The 20,858-nt window shown below is 42.8% G+C and overlaps 1 protein-coding gene and 1 pseudogene across 2 annotated transcripts in view; one reads left to right on the forward strand and one right to left on the reverse strand.

Moving 5' to 3' along the window:
• Window positions 1-1,175: 1,175 nt before the first annotated feature.
• Window positions 1,176-2,226, reverse strand: LOC100426455 (RNA-binding protein PNO1; annotated as a pseudogene).
• A 6,677-nt stretch (window positions 2,227-8,903) lies between these two features.
• NSUN7 (NOP2/Sun RNA methyltransferase family member 7) overlaps window positions 8,904-20,858 on the forward strand; it is a 54,833-nt gene continuing 42,878 nt past the window's right edge. For both annotated transcript variants that reach the window (XM_015138233.3, XM_015138232.3), the window contains exons 1-4: window positions 8,904-9,262; window positions 9,605-9,993; window positions 20,307-20,365; window positions 20,718-20,848. In XM_015138233.3, coding sequence (XP_014993719.1) covers window positions 9,696-9,993; window positions 20,307-20,365; window positions 20,718-20,848 — 488 coding nt within the window. In that variant the 5' untranslated portion in view covers window positions 8,904-9,262; window positions 9,605-9,695. The remainder of the gene's footprint in view (window positions 9,263-9,604; window positions 9,994-20,306; window positions 20,366-20,717; window positions 20,849-20,858) is intronic.

The raw sequence follows: 20,858 nt of genomic DNA on the forward strand, positions 1-20,858 counted from the left end.
GGTGGGAAAAAACATTTATCTCACCTTTACTAGAGGAAACAGACTTATGATGGTTCTATTTTTCAACTTTAGAATTATTCATTCAGTAGAAGCTGTACTTCAAGTACCCAGCCATTCTGTTTGTCACTTTCAATGTAATCTTCAAAAATTATGTGAGACATTCAACACACTTTACTATAAAATAGGCTCTGTATTAGACGATTTTGCCCAAGTGTAGGCTAATGTAGTGTTCGGAGCACTTTTAAGGTAGGCTAAGCTGTGATGTTCGACGTTTGGTATTTTCAACTCACAATGGGCTTATCTGGACATAAACCCATCATAAGTTGAGAAGCATCTGTACACCCAACACTGGTTATATATACTTTCATTAAATACTCATTTGAAAAATAAAACTTTCTTCACATCAACCCTGTGATGTAGGTCTTTAATTTTTAAAACTGCAAAACAGGTTCCAAGATGAGCTCTTACTGATGTATATGGTGTAGTACAGTATAGCCAAAACCACTGCTTATGACCTCTCAAATACTCACACATCAAGGCCAGGCACAGTGGCTTATGCCTGTAATCCCAGCACTTTGGGAGGCCGAGATGGATGGATCATTTGAGGTCAGGAGTTCTAGACTAGCCTGGTCAACATGGTGAAACCCCATCTCTACAAAAAATACAAAATATTAGCCAAGCATGGTGGTGGACACCTGTAGTCCCACCTACTAGGGAGGCTGAGGCAGGAGGATCACTTGAACCCAGGAAGTAGAGGCTGCAGTAAGCTGAGATCACACCACTGCACTCCAGCCTGGGTGACAAAGTGAGACCCTGTCCCCCAACAAATATTTACACATCACCCAGTAGTAGGGAAGGGTTATCATTCAGAGAGGTTTTTCTGAGATAATCTATTAAATTACAATTATAAAGAATAAATGTTTATAAATTTTTATGAAGTTATAAATTTATAAATATAAAAGTATAAATTCATATAGAGCTGTTTAAACTTATTCATATAGAGCTGTTTTAACTTCTTGTTTAAAGAAGTTTCCCTCTGAGGATTACAGACTATGTAATCTGCTACATGTAATTTCAGATAAATGATAAATTATACCTAAGGTGTAAGTATAATAGAATCAATTTTTGATATTTAAATTATTCTAAAACCTGTTGAGTGTGAATACTCTTAAATCTTTCTTTTCTGTTTATCCTTCTGGCTGAAAATGGAAGAAGGGACGGAGGCTTCAAATGACTGAAATTCTTCAGATGGTTTTTTGTGACCGACCCCTCATAAAGTATTTTTCTCCAGAGTCCAAAGGTAAGATAAAAAGTCTCTGACTTGAAATCAGAATCCATCTGCTGATCTGCTAGCCACAGCTCGAATATTGCCATAAACCTTGGAAGGAAGATTTCCCAAGATTAGGTTGCAAATGGCAGTTCTTGCCATCTTGATGTTTTGGAAGGAGCCAAGGATGTGAACTTTCACATCAGCCAAAACTATCCGCGTCCGTGTCACATTCTCTATGGTGAATTTGGTTTTTCCTCCTTTGCCAGCGATTCTTCCTATTGCCCTGGATAGATGGTCTCCCTTTAGGGGTTTAACATCTGTAATTTCAAGAGACTCTAGGAAGAGGTCATCCAACCTGATGAGGGCAAGTGCATCCTCCACCTGAAAGCCTAGAATAAAAGCTTTCACAAAATCAGCTGCTTTTGTCAGAGCACTAACATCCTTGGTTTCTTTACAAGTCCTGATTTCTACATTCCTTGATTTCAAGTTAAAGCGTATCTGAAGTCCCAAATGTTCCGCAATAGGAGTAAATATCTTCATCCAGTTTTCTTTCAATGGTGTGTATCTGTTAGCTGGGACTGGAATTTTCCTTGTTCCTTCTTTTCCACTCAGGAGCCCGTCCCCACAGAGGGGTGGGAAGACGGGCCTCTTCGCCGGCCTGGCCTCCTCTGTGTCCATCCGGCCCGCATCCCCGCCCTCTCCCGCTGCGGACAGCTGTTCAGCCTGTCGTTTCTTCGCCCGCCGGCCACCCTTACCGGTGACCTGGGTAAAGCCCTCCTCTGCCCCGGCGCTCTGCGCTTCCATTTCGGATTCCATCCCCCGGACTAGTCCTCTTTCTTTACCAGTTACCTTCAGCCTCTTTTTGTTCAGATTTGGTCACAAGGAAGAACAGCGTAAGCAATGGTAAGGTATTGGAAGGTGAAGGATGGTAATAAGGGAGTAAAAAATTGAATGAAAATCCAAGACCAGGAACCATAATTCAGGAACCTTCATCTCACTGACCTTCTGCTATTCCTTCTGCCATTAAAAAATACCTGTTTAGGCCGGGCGCGGTGGCTCACGCCTGTAATCCCAGCGCTTTGGAAAGCCGAGGTGGGGAGATGACGAGGTCAGGAGATCGAGACCATCCTGGCTAACACGGTGAAACCCCGTCTCTACTAAAAATACAAAAAACTAGCCGGGCGTGGTGGCGGGCGCCTGTAGTCCCAGCTATTTGGGAGGCTGAGGCAGGAGAATGGCGTGAACCCAGGAGGCGGAGCTTGCAGTGAGCGGAGATTGCGCCACTGCACTCCAGCCTGGGCGACACAGCGAGACTCCGTCTCAAAAACAAAAAACAAAACAAAAAAAAACCAGTTTAATCCTCACCAGCCACTTTCTTCTCCCCTCTTTTTTTTTTTTTTTTGGAGGTGGGGTCTCACCCTGTGGCCCAGGCTGGAGTGTAGTGGTGTGATCTCGGCTCATGATAACTTCTGCCTCCTGGGTTCAAGCAATTCTCGTGCCTCAGCCTCCAGAGTAGTTGGGACTACAGGCGTGCGTGACCACACCCGCAAAGCGCTGGGATTATAGGAGTGAGCCACCACGCCCGACCTGTTTATCTCCATTTTCTGAAAAGGATATAATAATAATCCATGCTGGTTAAGTCATAAGGAAGGAGTATGCACAAGGTGCACAAGCTACCCCACAACATTTCAGGAGAAAAGTTTTTTTTTTAAAACTCCTTGAAGTACACAAAATCAGCTACAAACATTATGAAATACAAGTTACAGTTCTGTTTGCTCTATAGCATTGTAAAAATCAGGAAACTCTCATCAAAATAGAAAACAAGAACAATGACATACAATAAGCACTTTGTATACTTTAACCGACAATAACATTTTAATTGGCACCATCTCTGCCAGACTAGTATTAAGCCTGGCATCAAGCATGAGTTTATTAATTCATGTGTTCACATACTTTTAACGATGTTTGGTAAACTGATTTCTTACTTTTATTCTTTCTTGCTTCCTTAATTAAGTCCTAAGTGTGGACAGATCTTTTTGTACCACATCAAGCCATGTATGCCTCCAGAGTGTTTTAGTGACACTGTGCCTATGCCAGCTAGGGCCTCATTGTTGCTCAGCAACCTAAAACATTTATTTTTGTTTTTGACTTCCTATCACTTTTTCCTATTGACTGCCAATCCTTCTCAGTCTCTTCAAATCCTTCTCCAACCACTATTTTCTTAGTAAATAAATCATAGACTTGAACATATCAGGAAATAGCTACCAAGAGTGAAGAGACTTGCCTGGTGTTTACAACTAATTGGTGATAATATTAAAACTAGACACCAGGTCCTCTGAGTCTCTCTAGTTTCAAAATTCCCACTATGACAGTGTCATATAAATGGGCTGAATTCATATGTGACATGAGACTTTCCAAAATTTTTTTTTTTTTTTTTTGCCAGTTCTGATTTTCTTGTATTTCCTCTCTTTGCTGCAGAGGAAGCACCATTCCTCTAACTCTCTTTAAAAATATATTTAAAAAAAATATGTATTTTTTCTAAGAGATAGTCTCCCTCTGTTGCCCAGGCTGGAGTGCAGTGGCACAATCCTAACTCACTGTGACCTCAAACTCCTGGGTTCAAGCCATCCTCCCACCTCAGCCTTCCAAGGAGCTAGGACTACAGGCATGTGCCACCATGCCAGGTAATTTCTTTAGTTTTTGTAGAGATGGAGACTTGCTAAGTTGCCCAGGCTGGTCTAGAACTCCTGGCCCATAAGTGACCCACTAAACTTGGCCTTTCAAAGCACTGGGATCACAGGAGTGAGCCACTGTGCCTAGCCTGTTCCTCTCTTTAATTCAAGTTTCTTTTTATTTTTTGAGACAGAGTCTTGCTCTGTTGCCCAGGCTGGAGTACAGTGGCACAATCTTGGCTCGCTGCAACCTCTGCCTCTTGGATTCAAGTGATTGTCCTTCCTCAGTCTCCCTGTAGCTGGGATTACAGGCACATGCCACCATGCCCAGCTAATTTTTGGATTTTTTGTAGAGACAGGTGTTTCACCATGTTGGCTAGGCTGGTCTTGAACTCCTGACCTCAAGTGATCTGCCTGCCTCGGCCTCCCAAAGTGCTGGGATTACAGATGTGAGCCACCACACCTGGTGGAATTCAAGTTTCTCAATGCAGTGTTTGGCCCAAAGTGTGAGGTCAGCACCACTGACAGTATGGGAGATGATTTGAGTAGTATGCAGATTTGGCATTGAATAACATTTAATCACACCGTGAGAAAGCTGCTTTATACAATGCTTTTTCAACCCTTCTGACAAGGACAAAGTCTCATTTTTGTACCACTGTTTAACACCTCTCGGACACTGTCCATTCCCTTTTTAATAAAGAACCACCAACCTCAAGCCTGGAGACTTGTCACAACCTTTTCTAGCTAGCATTTAATAATATTGTTCTGCTTTTGTGGTGGTTGCTTTCATTTATGGCAAATAATGCTGACTTTCCATTTTTAGTTTTCAATTTAAGTAAAAAAGTGAATCTGATTTAGAGTAAAATATTGAGTAAATACTATAAATGGTTGTATATGTATACATGGCAAAAAAAAAAAAAAAAAAAAAAATCATGAAGGCAGTGCTTGAGTGACTAACTCCAGGAAACACTGTGTTGCTGGAATCTGTTACAAATGGTTATCTATTGTAATTAAGACCTGGAATGACAACTCTTCTGAATCTTTTTGTTTTGTTTTGTTTTTTGAGATGGAGTTTCCCTCTTGTTGCCCAGGCTGGAGTGCAATGGCGCGATCTTGGCTCACCGCAACCCCTACCTCCCAGGTTCAAGCAATTCTCCTGCCTCAGCCTCCTGAGTAGCTGGGATTACAGGCATGCACCACCATGCCCGGCTAATTTTGTATTTTTAGTAGAGACGGGGTTTCTCCATGTTGGTCAGGATGGTCTCAAACTCCTGACCTTGGGTGATCTGCCCGCCTCGGCCTCTCAAAGTGATGGGATTACAGGCATGAGCCACCACACCTGGCCTTGAATCTTCTTTCCCCTTGTATGCTAGGTCACTCAAACAACTCCTCATTTGCTCTTGTCATTTTTGGCTTCTAAATCTCAAGAGAGTTCTTTCTAATGGTGCTGCCTCTGAACTGCTATGATGTGGAGTTTCATTCTTCTGCACTTGCCCCACCCTTCAGGAATCATTTTTGAATCTTCTGCTTCAAATTAAGGGAGATTTTTTTTTTTCCTCCTCTGCAAGTGGTTATGACTCTTTGGCTAATCTTTTGGCTAAGTGTCAAGAGGACACTTGAGTAATGCTACTCTCTAGCATATGTAAAGTGTTCCTCCATACCAACTTTCACCCAGTATCACAGAACGAAGTTCATCTACCTCAAGTGATGCTTTCTTGAGCATCTATTCCCTTTCATCCTCTGGGGATGGAATAATTCAGCCCCCAAATGTACCTAACCCACAAGGCCCTAATGATCCTCAAATAGCACTCCTGATGGCTTGTCCTAGTCCCCAGAGTTTCAACTGGATATAGCTTAGGTCTACAATAAAACACTTTATAAAACAAAAATAATTAAAGGCTGAACATGGTCACTCATGCCTATAATCCCAACACTTTGGGAGGCCAAGGTGGGAGGATTCCTTGAGCTCAGGGGACACCAGCCTGGGTAACATGGTGAGACACCACCTCTACAAAAGTACAAAACAATTAGCTGGGTGTGATGGCATGCCTCTTGTCCCAGGTACTCAGGAGGCTGAGGCGGGAGGATTGCTTGAGCCATCAGGAGTTCCAGGCTGCAGTGCGTTATGATCACACCACTGCACTCCAGCCTAGGTGACAGGGGAACCTGCAAAAGGTGTTGCAAAGGAAATTTACCATACTGTTTCTAAGAAGCAATAACTGGAAGTGGAGTCCTGGTGTTTAAGAACACAAGTTAAGATTCTTTATGTTTCTTATGCTTTTTATATTTCTGTAACAGGCTTCAGTGGAACTGGGTATCATTTTATATTGTCTAGATCAAATTGATGCAAGTGAGCAGATGTATTTTGAATATTCACGTGCCTAACATACTAGTACTCTGAGTCAAATGCAAGAATGTTAATTTACAAATATCTTAAATACTCTACCACCTGGGGAAAGAAAAATCATTAATTTCCTTTGGCAGAAAGCCTCAGGTAACTTTTGATTTTCTCCTCATCTCTGATGTAATGCTCTGGTCATATTACAGAGTGTAACTTACACAAAAACTACATTTTTTTTTTTTTTTTTTACTATCCTGCTTTCGCAACAGTTGAATTCATATGCCTGTCTCTATGGTTACTTTTTTACAGTGTTCACTGAAATTTAATATGCTCTCCTCTGACCCGCCCCTCAAATACATTAAGTCCACAATGAGGCTATAAACCAGGAGTGAGAAGTAAGGAGGCAGAATTATACACATGATTAAAGTAAATAGTAACCAAGAATTTGCTAACCCAACAATTCTTTGCCTAAGCTCTATCTTGGGGATAGAGACTCGTTAAACCTTGTTTTCAATATAGTGAAGTGTTACTTACATTAAACTATTATTAAAGAAAAGAAACTCCTCAAATTATATTTTGAATGACAATATTTCAAAGTTTATAGCTAGCTATTGCCTCACATTTTCTGCATAGTGTACTGTGTACTGGGTGATGCATAAAATATATCATGACCTCTAAGACACCTTCCATATTTGTAATCTGTGAATGTATGTGAAAGAGAGTGATATTTTGCTAGCATCTGGGAATAAAAAAGACATATAATAAAAATGAAAAGATAAAGCTAGAGACGGGGTTTCTATTTTAGAGTGTGTGTGTTGTGTGGATAGAAATATGGCAGAAGAGGGGTAATACAGGTATGTACACAAATATTTATAATAAAAATGAAAAGGTACCAAAATACAAGTATATCCATCTTTAATTTCTTGAGACCAAGGTCTCTGATTTTTTTTTTTTTTTTTTTTTGAGACGGAGTCTTACTCTGTCACCCAGGCTGGAGTGCAGTGGCGCAATCTCCACTCACTGCAAGTTCTGCCTCCCGGGTTCACACCATTCTGTGGCCTCAGCCTCCTGAGTAGCTGGGACTACAGGCGCCCGCCACAACGCCCGGCTAATTTTTTGTATTTTTAGTAGAGACGGGGTTTCACCATGTTAGCCAGGATGGTCTCCATCTCCTGACCTCGTGATCCGCCCGCCTCGGCCTCCCAAAGTGCTGGCATTACAGGCGTAAGCCACCACGCCCGGCTAGGTCTCTGATCATTTCTATACATCATTCTTTTACTTGTAGGGCTGAACACAATGCCAGGGACACAGCAAGAATTTAATATATACTTGTTAAACGAATGAATGAATGCATGTATACATAAAATGTTATGGAACGTTTAACGTATTCTGGTGATAATGAAAGTGGGTGGATTTCTGAGAGAGGAGGTCGGGGTTAGAGTTCTGTACTGCTAATTTTTTCCCCATTATCCATTCTGTCCTTCTACAGTAATAGTTCCCTTATTTTTAGCTGGACATATTTACCAGCCTCTTGGTTGCTGGGTATATGACTGAGTTCTGACCAATAAAATGTGAGCCAAAGTGATATGTGCACCTTTCAGGTCATTGAAAAATAAGGACTGCCCTCTCTTTCTCCTTTATCCCACTAACCACTGGCTGGAAATGGACATGGCCTTAGACTAAGGAGGGAAGGGCAAATACCTAAGGAGGAAAGGCAGAGGTGGAATCAGGACCACTTGTCTTTCAACTATACCAGAGTTTTTCAGACTGTGGTCTTTGGGCTGATTGCATTAGAATCGCCAGAGTTACCTGATGAAAATGCAAATTACTGGGTCTTGCAGACTCAAATCTCTGGGATGGGTTCCAAGGATTTTTTTCAGCTGGAGGCGGTGGTTCACTTCTGAAATCCAAGCACTTTGGGAGGCCAAGGCGGGAGGACTGCTTGAGCCCAGGAGTTTGAGACCACCCTGGGCAGCATAATGGGAACCCCGTCTGTTACTTAAAAAAATTATTACAGACTGGGCGCGGTGGCTCACGCATGTAATCCCAGCACGTTGGGAGGCCGAGGCAGGCGGATCACTTGAGGTCAGGAGTTCGAGAGCAACCTGACGAACATGGTGAAACGCCATCTCTACGAAAAATACAAAAATTAGCGGGGTGTCATGGCGGGCACCTGTAATCCTAGCTGTTCGGGAGGCTGAGGCATGAGAAGTACTTGAATCGGGGAGGCGGAGGCTGCAGTTGGGCCGAAATTGCGCCACTGCACTCCAGCCTGGGCGACAGAGCGAGACCATGTCTCAAAAAAAAAATTATTACTATATTAAAAAATGTTTTAAAGAATGTGTATTTTTAACAGGGACTTCAGGGACTTGTGAGTTGAAAACCACGGTACTACGTCAGACTACCTCAAAAATACCCCCAAATGTTTATAAACAAAACCAAGGTCACGCATTCAGGCCCAGTGAGCTCCAGGAACTGTGCAAGAGGCCTCTGGCTGGGGGCGCTGAAACAGGTATCCCCGCGCGCAGGGGGAAGAGCTACTCTCCAGGCGACAGGCGGCACCCGCCAAATCCCGCGGGAACAGCCCGCGCGCCGCGCCCCCTGCCCCACCTCCGCTCGCGGTTGCCATGAAGACCGGGTCCAGGACAGGTCGACTGCCAGAGACTCCGGAGGCTGAGCCTTCCTCGGCCTGAGCCCGCCAGACCCCGGGCCCCGCGCTCACCCCTCTCCGCCGCCACGTCCGCGAAGGCCTCACGCGCGAGGCCAGGCGAGACCACTTCACGACACCGGAGCGAACCGGGCGTCAGAGGCCGCGACCCCCCTGCCCCGAATCCGGCCAGTGGGAGTGGCTGCATTTGAACCAAACGGCCTTCGCGGGCAGCAGCCGTCGCCCCACAGTCCCGGGGCTCCCGAGGGCCTGTGACAGACGCCGGCCTCCGCGTCTTCGTCCCCGAAGCCCCGGGAACCATCTGCCCTCGGGTAAGGGAGGAGTCGCGGGAGCCGGTGACTGGGCTGTGGGGACGCGAACGGGGCTCTGGAGGAAGCCGCCGGTCTCCTCGGGGCGCTTCTCCCGCCGCCGCCGCCGCCGCCGCCGCCGCCGCCGCCGCACCTCTCCTCGCCGCCTTTTTTTTTTTTTTTTTTTTTTTTTTTTTTTTTAAATTTAGCGTGTGGAAATTTCGTGAGCTGCTTCTCCGACTCGAAGTCTGGGACACTCAGATGGGCCAGGAAATGTCCCCTCTTAGTCTTTAAGGCCACAACGAAGGGGGCCACCCGGAAGGGTGCTGCAGAGTGATTTACTGCGATCACCTTCTCTCTTCACAGAGGCCATGCTGCAGATGCGTGGAAAGCCGTTTCCTGGAACGTCGGAATTCTAACCCCAGGGCGAGGGACTCACGACAGGCGAGGGGCAGACATGCTGAACTCCACGGGCGAACTGGAGTTTTCGAACGAAGAAGATGCCGAGATCATCTCCCAACTCACTTCCCTGGCTCTGTCCGATGGGAAAAGCTCAGCTGGTGCACCCGAAAAAACGGGCTATCCGGACTCCGTTTATGTCATGGCAGCGAACATTTTTCAGGGTATTCGAATCGAAAAGTCGGCACAGAAAGTCTTAATCAAGTATGGGAATGAACCCCTGCGGTCCTTCTCCGAGTCTGAGGATCAGTCCTTTCAGCGTTTGTCTTATGAGCTTGCTTTCAGTGCCCTGAAATGTGAGTTGTGCCAGTCTGGAGGACCAACACTAAAAGAAAACAATAGCGAGAGAATTTGGGGAATGCAGCCCTCCTCCTCCCTGCCCCTTATTCACACCAGGTTTTGGTTTAGGCATGTGCATCTCTTTGGTTAACTGCAAGTGTCAAGGAATTAGGGTTCCAATGAAACAAGTTCTTCCAGCCCAGGACTGCAGATTTCCCCGTGCACTGTGCTTTGTCCTTAGAGCGGTGTAGTGCGCGGTCATTAAATTGAACAGGGAAACAATTTCTTCCAATAATAATTTCCCTCTCCCTGTATTTTTTTTTGTTTTCCTCCGTAGAGTTGGGGGTCTCGCTTTATTGTCTGGGCTGGTCTCAAACTCTGAACCTCAAGGGATCCTCCCGCTTCAGCCTCCCAAAGTGCTGGGATTACAGGCAATGAGCCACCACGCCCGGCCTCCCTGTGTATTTCTTTCCATTCCTTGTATTTATCTTTTTTGGTATTTTAGTTTATGAGCTTTCACAAATATCAAACCAGTAAAGGAGGATGGGGAGAGGAACAGAGACAGAATAAAAAGAAAAGGTGCAAAATTTAAAAAATGAATGTTAAAATTATACCAACCCCAATTAAGACTATCCCATTCATAGCTAATAGCTTTAATGGGAGGAGCCAAACTTTAGTAGAACTCCCCTTTCTAATTTGCCTTCAGGGTTTGAGACTCAAGTGTTACAGATTCCCTCAAGGATAGTTAGTTATCAATCTGAGGCCAGGGGTGGTTGCTCAGGCCTGTAATCCCGGCACTTTTCGATGCCAAAGTGAGAGGATTGATTGAGCTCAGGCGTTCAAGACCAGCCTGGGCACATAGTGAGATCTCCTCTCTATAAAAAATTTAAAAATTAGCCCAGTGTGGTGGCTTAGTACTTAGTACTTAATGAACCTTGTACATCCTTGTTCATGTCTGTAGTCCCAGATACTTGGGATGTTGAGGTGGGAGGATCGCTGGAGCCTGGGAGGCAGAGGTTGCAGTGAGCCAAGATGGTGTCATTGCACTCTACCTGGTGACAGAGCAAGACCCTGTCCAAAAAAAAAAAAAAAAAAATCAATCTAAATGTGGAATTGACACTAGGACATGACCAAATATTGTTACTATGAGGACAGCAGTCAAAAGGCCTGAAGTTGTTTGTTTTAGTACTAGCTGTGACTAAAAACTTTATGTTGGTTTGTAAACTGACTGAATGTAGTTCCAAAAAGAAGTTCCAGATATGTTTAGAATATTAGCAGCATGGCCAAAATGATGAGCAGAGCAGAAGCCTTCCTAAAGAGACACCTCAAAAAGGGCAACACTCTTTTGCATGATTTTCTTAGTACTTAATGAGCCTTGTACATCCTTGTTCATAGGAGGCAGTTAATTACTCAGTTCAGCCACACGCAGTGGCTTACACTTGTAATTCCAGTACTTTGGGAGGCGGAGGTGGGAGGATTGCTTGGAGTTCAGGAGTTCAAGACAAACCTGGACAACATAGCGAGACCCCCATCTCTAATTTTATTTCTTTCTTTTTTTTTTTTTTTTTGAGACGGAGTCTGGCTTTGTCGCCCAGGCTGGAGTGTAGTGGCGCAATCTTGGCTCACTGCAAGCTCCGCCTCCTGGGTTCATGCCATTCTCCTGCCTCAGCCTCCCGAGTAGCTGGGACTACAGGTGCCCGCCACCATGCCCAGCTAATTTTTTGTACTTTTAGTAGAGATGGGGTTTCACCGTGTTAGCCGGGATGGTCTCCATCTCCTGACCTCGTGACCCGCCCACTTGGGCCTCCCAAAGTGCTGGGATTACAGGCGTGAGCCACCGTGCCCTGACCCCATCTCTATTTTTAAAAATAAAAAAAAAATGCTCAGTTGAATTAAAATGTCTCACTGATTATTTAGATAGGAATATATATTTTTGGTTGTCTGCAGAGATAATGTAGCTTAACTCTGAAGTCAGCAATTTGTCATGGAGAAAAATTTGTATGATGTGAAACAATTTCTCTTTATTTTTCGTTTCTTTGTTTTCTCCTGTTCAGTAATTTTTCTTTTCCTTTTAAGTCTGTCTTAACCATTCTTCCTCCTCCAGTTTAATCTTTGAGATTTTGTTTCATCCGTCTTCTTCCCCTCTTCCCCAACCAAGGTGTTGCATTTCATGCAATGAATCAAATGAACATTTTTACACTTTTTTTCTAGCAACAATGAAATGCAGACTAGGCAGCTGCGTTGATTAATTGGCATTTAATGTTAATTCTAGAATTCTAGGCAATTTGTTCTCCTAATAGAATATTGAGTATTACCTTTAGTACTCAATAAGAAAAGCCTGAATTATAATTCTCTATAAAATTAATGCATTAACTAAATGATTGTATTAAACTGATATGTGTGATAGATTGTTTTCGTCCTCTCCATTCTATTTTCTATTTTATGAAAGATATTGTGATTGTTTTATCTTTCCTTCTTTTTTTTTTTTTTTTGGGATGGAGTCTCACTCTGTCACCCAGGCTGGAGTGCAGTGGCACGATCTAGGCTCACTGCAACCTCCACCACCCAGGTTCAAGCACTTCTCTGCCCCAGTCTCCCAAGTAGCTCCCAAGTGGCACCCACCACCACGCTTGGCTAATTTTTAAATTTATTTTTTATTTTTGTTGCGGTGGAGTCTCGGTCTGTAGCCCAGGCTGGAGTGCAGTGGCCGCGATCTCCACTCACTGCAAGCTCCGCCTCCCGGGTTCACACCATTCTCCTGCCTCAGCCTCCCGTGTAGCTGGGACTACAGGCGCCTGCCACCGCGCCTGGCTAATTTTTGTATTTTTAGTAGAGACGGGGTTTCACCGCGTTAGCCAGGATGGTCTCGATCTCCTGACCTCGTGATCAGTCTGTCTTGGCCTCCCAAAGTGCTGGGATTACAGGTGTGAGCCATCGCACCCAGCCTAATTTTTGTATTTTTAGTAGAGATGGGGCTTCACCATCTTGGCCAGCCTGGTCTTGAACTCCTGACCTCGTGATCCACCTGCCTTGGCCTCCCAAAGTGCTGTGATCTTTCTTTCTTTCTTTGTTTTTTTTTTGAGACAGACCCTATATCTGTTGCCCAGGCTGGAGTGCAGTGGTGCGATCTCAACTCACTGCAACCTCCGCCTCCCGGGTTCACTCCATTCTCCTGCCGAGTAGCTGGGACTACAGGTGCCTGCCACAACGCCCGGCTAATTTTTTGTGTTTTTGGTAGAGACAGGGTTTCACCGGGTTAGCCAGGATGGTCTCGATCTCCTGATCTCGTGATCCGCCCGCCTCGGCCTCCCAAAGTGCTGGGATTACAGGCGTGAGCCACTGCGCCTGGCCTGTGATCTTTCTTAATGACACAGAAATCCCATTCAAATAAATTGTTATAGACCTTTACAAAACTTCTTTTCTTGAAACGTTCATTTTTATAAGTTCAAATTATAAGGTAAAATGGTATTGTTTATTTGTTAAATATATTTTTTCTTATAATCATACGGTTGATATGTTTTGGCTGTGTCCCCACCCAAATCTCATCTTAAATTCCCATGTATTGTGGGAGGGACCTGGTGGGAGGTAATTGAATCATGGGGACAGGTCTTTCTTGTACTGTTCTCATGATAGTGAGTAAGTGTCATGAGATCTGATGGTTCTATAAGGGGTAGTATCCCTCTACAAGCTCTCTTCCCTTGTCTGCCACCATATGAGATGTGCCTTTCACCTTCTGCCATGACTGTGAGGCCTCCCCAGCCATGTGGAACCGTAAGTCCATTAAACCTCTGTCTTTTGTAAATTCCCCAGTCTTGGGTATATCTTTATCAGCAGCATAAAAACGGACTAATACAACAGTCTTGCTTTAAATTATCAGTAATTCTTGAATGTGCAAATAGAATAAAATCAGAATTTTATGTAGTGGTTTTTCCAAGATAATTAGGAGCCTGCTATTTTCCTTTTTTTTTTGAGACAGAGTCTTGCTCTGTCACCCAGGCTGGAGTGCAGTCAATCGTACAATCTCGGTTCACTGCAACCTCAGCCTTCTGGGTTCAAGTGATTCCCTGCCTTGGCCTTCCAAGTAGCTGGGATTACAGGTGCCTGCCACCATGCCCAGCTAATTTTTGTATTTTTAGTGCAAATGGGGGTTTCACCATGTTGGCCAGGCTGGTCTTGAACTCCTGACCTCAGGTAATCTGCCCACCTTGTCCTCCCAAATTGCTGGGATTACAAATGTGAGCCACCGCAACAGGCCATCTGCTATTTTACTTTTAAAATATTGGAAGCTTTTATACATTTCACTTTTATCTTCTGTATTACCAGTGTTCTGTCAATACTTTCACATGTGATATTTTCACATGTGACTTACATCTGGCTTATGCAGTATAAGTTCAAGGAATAATGGTTCAGATAAGAAAACTCAGAATTTCTTCCCTAAGATTTTGTAGGAGCTGTAAAACTGCAAAGGTTATTGTGAAAATTAAAGAGAGCTTGAGTAATGGTCCCTTTTGTTTGTGAATTTGTGAACAGGTAATTAAATCACATTACCATAATATTTAAGGAAGTAGGAGAAGAAAAACAATAACAGAAAATCTCTTAATTATACAAACGTTAACTGTATTCCTTTGGTTGTGTCTTATGCTTTTCAGTTTTTTTGCTTGTTCCTTTGTTGATGTCCTTCATGGTATATAAGGTCTTTCAAGGCAGGAAGTATATTTATCTGATTAACCTTTTAAAGATTTAAAGGGCTCTGTAAAATGTTTTTTGAAATGAAGAGTGCCATTATTTCTGCTTTACCAAATAAGCCCAAGGTCAATTTTCTGCTAACGAAAGTAGAATTACTAATGAAAAGTAGCCTATTCCTGTTTAGAGTTTTGTCAAAGCAGTACAGTACCAGTAGCCTATTTATTTATTGATTTATTTATTTATTTATTTATTTATTTATTTAAGATGGAGTCTCGCTCTGTTACCCAGGCTGGAGTGCAGTGGCGCGATCTCAGCTCACTACATGCTCCGCCTCCTGGGTTCATGCCATTCTCCTGCCTCAGCCTCCTGAGTAGCTGGGACTACAGACGCCCGCCACCACGCCCTGCTAAGTTTTTTGTATTTTAAGTAGAGACGGGCTTTCACCATGTTAGCCAGGATGGTCTCAATCTCCGGACCTTGTGATCCACCTGCCTCAGCCTTACAAAGTGCTGGGATTACAGGTGTGAGCCACCATGCCTGGCCGCCAATTTATTTTTTGAAAGAATCTCGGTGTGTTTCAAGGAACAATAATTTTTTTTTTTTTTTTGAGATGGAGCCTTGCTCTGTCTCCCAGGCTGGAGTGCAGTGGCACGATCTTGGCTCACTGTAACCTCTTCCTCCTTGGTTCAAGTGATTCTCCTGCCTCAGCCTCCCTAGTAGCTGGGACTACAGGTGCCCGCCAGCATGCCCAGCTAATTTTTTGTATTTTTAGTACAGATGGGGTTTCACCGTGTTACCCAGGATGGTCTTGATCTCCTGACCTCGTGATCCGCCTTCCTCGGCCTCCCAAAGTGCTGGGATTACAGGCGTGAGCCACTGTGCCCAGCCAAAAAATTTTTAAAAAAATAAAAACCTGGCAAATTTTTTCTTTAAAGAAATGAACAAACAAACAAACAAACTTGGAGAAAGAGATATCCCTGAAATTGCTGATCTTTTTCCTGGCTTCTTTCTCCACCTTCTCTAGGTTTGTATTGTTGTTGAACTTCGAGTCCAGGAACAGATTGTAGCATTAACCTGGCGATTTCAGAATCTTATAATCTGTCAGTGAAAAACTTAGTAAATGCTTAACATGTGGTTTGGTTATAGCTTTTGGGAATTAGTAATTGTAGTCAGGGGTTCCTAAGACCACCTCCAGATTCAATCATTTGCTACAAGGACTGACAGAACTCAGCAAAGCTGTTATACTTGTGGTTATAGTTTATCACAGTGAAAGGACAGATTAAAATCAGCAACAAGTAAAGGTACATAGGGCAGAATCCAGGAGAGGCTAGACGCAAGCTTCCTATTTTTCTTTCCCAGAGTGGTCTATGGAGAGTGCTTAATTCTCCCACCAGTGATAATTGGCAACATGAATGAAGCATTGCCAAGTAGGGAAGCTCACCTGAGCCTTGCTGTTTGTTTAGCATTTTTATTGGGGGTCAGTCTCGTAGACAAGCTGCAGTCATGTGGCTGACCTTAGTTATTCAATCTCTAGCTTCTTCAGAGGCCAAGCTGATACTGTGTGGTCTAGGACCCCAGGAAAAAAAAAAGAAAAAAAAAGATACCTTTATCAGACAAGATATTCTAAGAACTTAGAGGTTATCTCCTAGGAACCGGTCAAAGGCCAACCCTTTCTTTAGAATGTCCAGAGTTTGGCCACCCAGGCCTGCTAAGTGGGAAGAGGGAGAGCGACGCCCCGGTTCCTTCTCCCAATTTCACCTGTCTAATAAACCCAATTTTTCTTTCATGAGGAGTAGTAAGAAAGGGGAGAGAGAGAGTTAAGGTGTTTCTCTAGGGTAAGGCCCTCCACATGGAAACATGTAAAATGGTAGTTAAGAGATCTCTGAAGCAGACTGAAGAGAAGCTTTGATTAGTGGGGAGAGAGAGAGATAATTGGAGTTATCGGGCTGAATTCTAGAATACTCACACTTGCAACTTTCAAGGAAGTCCTGATAACCTAAATTAGGCATTATCAGTGTGGTGTATTTGGTTACTCTGGTTTGTCATAATAATAATAAGAGGAAGGCAGCATAATATTTGGTGAAGTGCATGTACTTTGGTGCCAGACTGCCTGGGTTTGACTCCTTGATCTGCTACTTGCTGTGTGACTATGAACATATTACTTAACTGTGCTGTGCCCCATTTCCTATGAAATAACCTAATTCATATGGTTGTTATGGAGATTAAATGAATTAATATATGAAATGCACTTAGAACATTGTCAAGCACATAGAAAACATATACACAGTCCCCAATTTATGATGGGGGTCCTTATAATTTTTCCACTTAACATGATGTAAAAGCTATATGCTTTCAGTAGAAACCATACTTTGAGTACTCATACAACCATTCTGTGTTTTACTTTCAGTATTTAATAAGTTACATAAAAATAAACAAAAAAGGTCTGGGCGCAGTGCCTCACCCATGTAATCCGAGCACTTTGGGAGGCCGAGATGGGCGGAACACAAGGTCAGGAGTTTGAGACTAGCCTGGCCAATATGGTGAAACCCCGTTTCTACTAAAAATACAAAAATTAGCCAGGCATGATGGCGGGTGCCTGTAGTCCCAGCGACTCAGGAGACTGAGGCAGGAGAATCGCTTGAACCCGGGAGGCAGAGGTTGTGGTGAGCCAAGATCGCACCACTGTACTCTAGCCTGGGTGACAGAGCGAGACTCTGTCTCAATAAATAAATAAACAAATAAATAAGTTACACGAGATGGTCAGCACTTTAGTATAAAATAGGCTTTGTGTTGGATAATTTTGCCCAACTACAGGCCTATGTAAGTGTTCTGAATGTGTTTAAGATAGCCTAAGCTGAGCTATGATGTTTGGTAGGATAGATGTATTCTATGCATTTTTGATATACAATATTTTTAACTTATGATGGGTTTATCAGGATATAACCCCATCATAAGGCAAGGAGCATCTGTATAAAGTATACAGTTATTCATGTTGATATTACTATGTGAGAAGGTAAAATTATATATATACACAAAAGTAATGCATTCTGCACAATATCAAAGGCATCCCAAAGGTGATACTGGTTTTAACAAGAGCCCTAGAGGGAAAAACTGCAATATTGGGAAAAGGATGTTCTGTTCTCTTTTCGTTTTTCGTTCATCCTGCCTTTTTTTTTTCTTTTTTTTTTTTTGAGACAGAGTTTCGCTCTTGTTGCCCAAGCCGGAGTGCAATGTCATGATCTAGGCTCACTGCAACCTCTGCATCCCAGGTTCAAGAGATTCTCTTGCCTCAGCCTCCCGAGTAGGTGGAATTATAGGTGCGCCACCATGCCCGGATAATTTTTTGTATTTTTAGTAGAAACTGGGTTTCACCATGTTAGCCAGATTGGCCTTGAACTCCTGACCTCAGGTGATCCACCTGCCTCAGCCTCCCAAAGTGCTGGGATTACAGGCGTGAGCCACCACACCCCGCCAGCTTCTTCTGTTTCTTAGGAGTCCAGCATCTCCATTGCTCAAAGAGATTTGCCAAGTTAGAAGTCCTTCTTTCTTCTAATACTGTACAAAAAGTATGGAGTAGATGGGAATTGGTTTGAAAGAACTAAGGATGTGAAACTGTAAACTTCATTTCCTTTTAAGGGATAATTACCTTGTGAAGTACAAGTACATAATTGTGGCTAGAATGTGGATAATGATTCCCAGAGGATTTCTGTGGGAAAATTGGAGTCTGTGCTCCCAAATTAGTCACTTCTTTTTAGTTTTCCTATCTCCCAAATGAAAAATGAAATTTAGGTCAGGCATGGTGGCTCATGCCTGGGAAGCCAAAGTGTGCAGATCACTTGAGGCCAGGAGTTCAAGACCAACTTAGCCAACATGGCAAAAACCCATCTCTACAAAAAATACAAGAATAATTAAAAAAAAAACCAGAAAATAAAAATAAAAACAAGAAAAAAGTAAAAAATACGAAAATTAGCCAGGTGTGGTGCCACACACCTGTAGTCCCAGCAACTTGGGAGACTGAGGCAGGAGGGTTGCTTGAGTCCAGGAGGTGGAGGTTGCAGTGAGCTGTGATAGCACTATTGCCCTCCAGCCTGGGTGACACAGCAAGACTCTGTCTCAAAAAAAAAAAAAAGAAAATTCATGGATTCAAATTCAAGGTATAAATTCAATTTATACCTTGGTTATAGTAGGTTTTCCATAAATGTTGAATAAATTGAAGCTAGGCAGGCCTACCTGTCTGTTCAACTGATTAAAGCATTTGTTATATGCCAGGAATGGTGGCTCACGCCTCTAATCCCAGCACTTTGGGAGGCCGAGATGGGCAGATCACCTGAGGTCAGGAGTTCGACACCAGCCTGGCCAACCTGGTGAAACCCTGTCTCTACTAAAAATAGAAAAATTAGCTGTGATGCTGTGATGCAGACCTGTAATCCCAGCTGCTTGGTAGGCTGAGACAGGAGAATCGTTTGAACCCAGGAGGCAGAGGTTGCAGTGAACCGAGATTGCATCACTGCACTCCAACTGGTGTGATAGAGACTCCGTCTGATAAATAAATAAATAAAATAAAACCTTTGTTATATGATGTATATATAGTTTAAATAGTTGTAACAAAAAGAACACTTGTGTTCCCTGTGGAAGTTTTTAAATATGTCCATTTGTTTCCTCTTAACCGCCTTTGCAATTATCATAACCTCTGCCTGGAATGCTGTCCCTTCCTAGATATTCACATGGCTAACTCCTTGTCATTTGGGTCTTAGATTAAATGTCATCACATCAATGTCTTCACTATTGAGTTTGACTGAATAGTTAAGAAATAATACCAATCTAACACAAACTCTGAGAGATTAGAGGAAGAGAGAACAGTTTCCACTCATAGGCTGCAAAACTCTGATACCAACACTGACAAGGCTATTACAAGAGAAGAAAATTATAGACCAACATCCCTGATGAACATAAACATACAACAAAAATTTTAAATAAAACATTAGCAGCCGGGTATGGTGGCTTATGCTTGTAATCCCAGCACTTTGGGAGGCTTAGGCGGGCGGATCACCTGAGGTCAGGAGTTCGAGACAAGCCTGGCTAACAGGGTGAAATGCCATCTCTACAAAAAACACAAAAATTAGCCAGGTGTGGTGATGCATACCTGTAGTCCCAGCTACTCTGGAGGCTGAGGCAGGATTGCTTGAACCTGGGAGGCGGACGTTGCAGTGAGCTGAGATCGCACCATTGTACTCCAGCCTAGATGACAGAGCAAGACTGTCTTAAACAAAACAAAACCAAAAAAATTAGCAAATCGAATCCAGCAATAATAAAAAGAATAAGAAAACTGTTGCTCAACATTATTAATTAGATCCTCTTTAATGTTTTTCAAAGGCCATACATTAAAGGTTGGAATCCTTTGACTATTCAGATAATGCTTCTTTGACCATGATTCCTTGCGGACCCTAGGTCATAAGGGTCCAGCATTCATAAAGATTATAAAAATTTATCATGTCATTGTAATTTAAGTCATTATCCAGAATTGAGGTATATTTTAGATATGAAAGTAAATGTATTTTATGGCATTATTATAGTATATTTTGATTCCAGAGTTTTCATTTTCCACTTTGTATTTTCGGTGATAGGCCTTTCCCTTGTCTTGCAGATCAAGATATTTTGGAAACTATATTGATAGACAGCTGTATCTTCCCAAGTACCACAATAGTAAGTAGATAAGTTTTAGAATTACATCGTTTCATGATTTTTTTTTTTAAAGAAAGTGTTTTAAAGCCTTTAGATTGAAATAGTTTGCTGAATACTGAAGCCTCTTAAATATAGATTCTTTTCGACTTTTAATATCATTCATTTTGGTGAACATACCAAAAACTGTCTCTTTTGAAAGGTTTTTTTTTTCTGGATTTTTTTCTATCTTGAAGACCTTCCCTGTCTCCAAATCCAATCAGACTATGTAAAAATAGTCATATTCCTGCTCTGTTATGAAAAATAATGGAATGGAAAATATTGCTGGTTAGATATTTTTTGTATACTTTTCTTTATATATGTTTTCCCTTGATAGCCAGATCATTTGAGCAGTCTTATTATTGTGATGCTATATGATTTCCAAGATAGAAAATTTCAAACTCGTGTCCTTTCTGATAATGAAGAGTCCATATCAGAAGTTCAAGAAGTAGAGAACCTTCTTAACAGGTAATCGTAA

Source organism: Macaca mulatta, chromosome 5 (genome assembly GCF_049350105.2).
Source record: "Macaca mulatta isolate MMU2019108-1 chromosome 5, T2T-MMU8v2.0, whole genome shotgun sequence".
In the NCBI taxonomy this organism is placed as follows: domain Eukaryota; kingdom Metazoa; phylum Chordata; class Mammalia; order Primates; family Cercopithecidae; genus Macaca; species Macaca mulatta.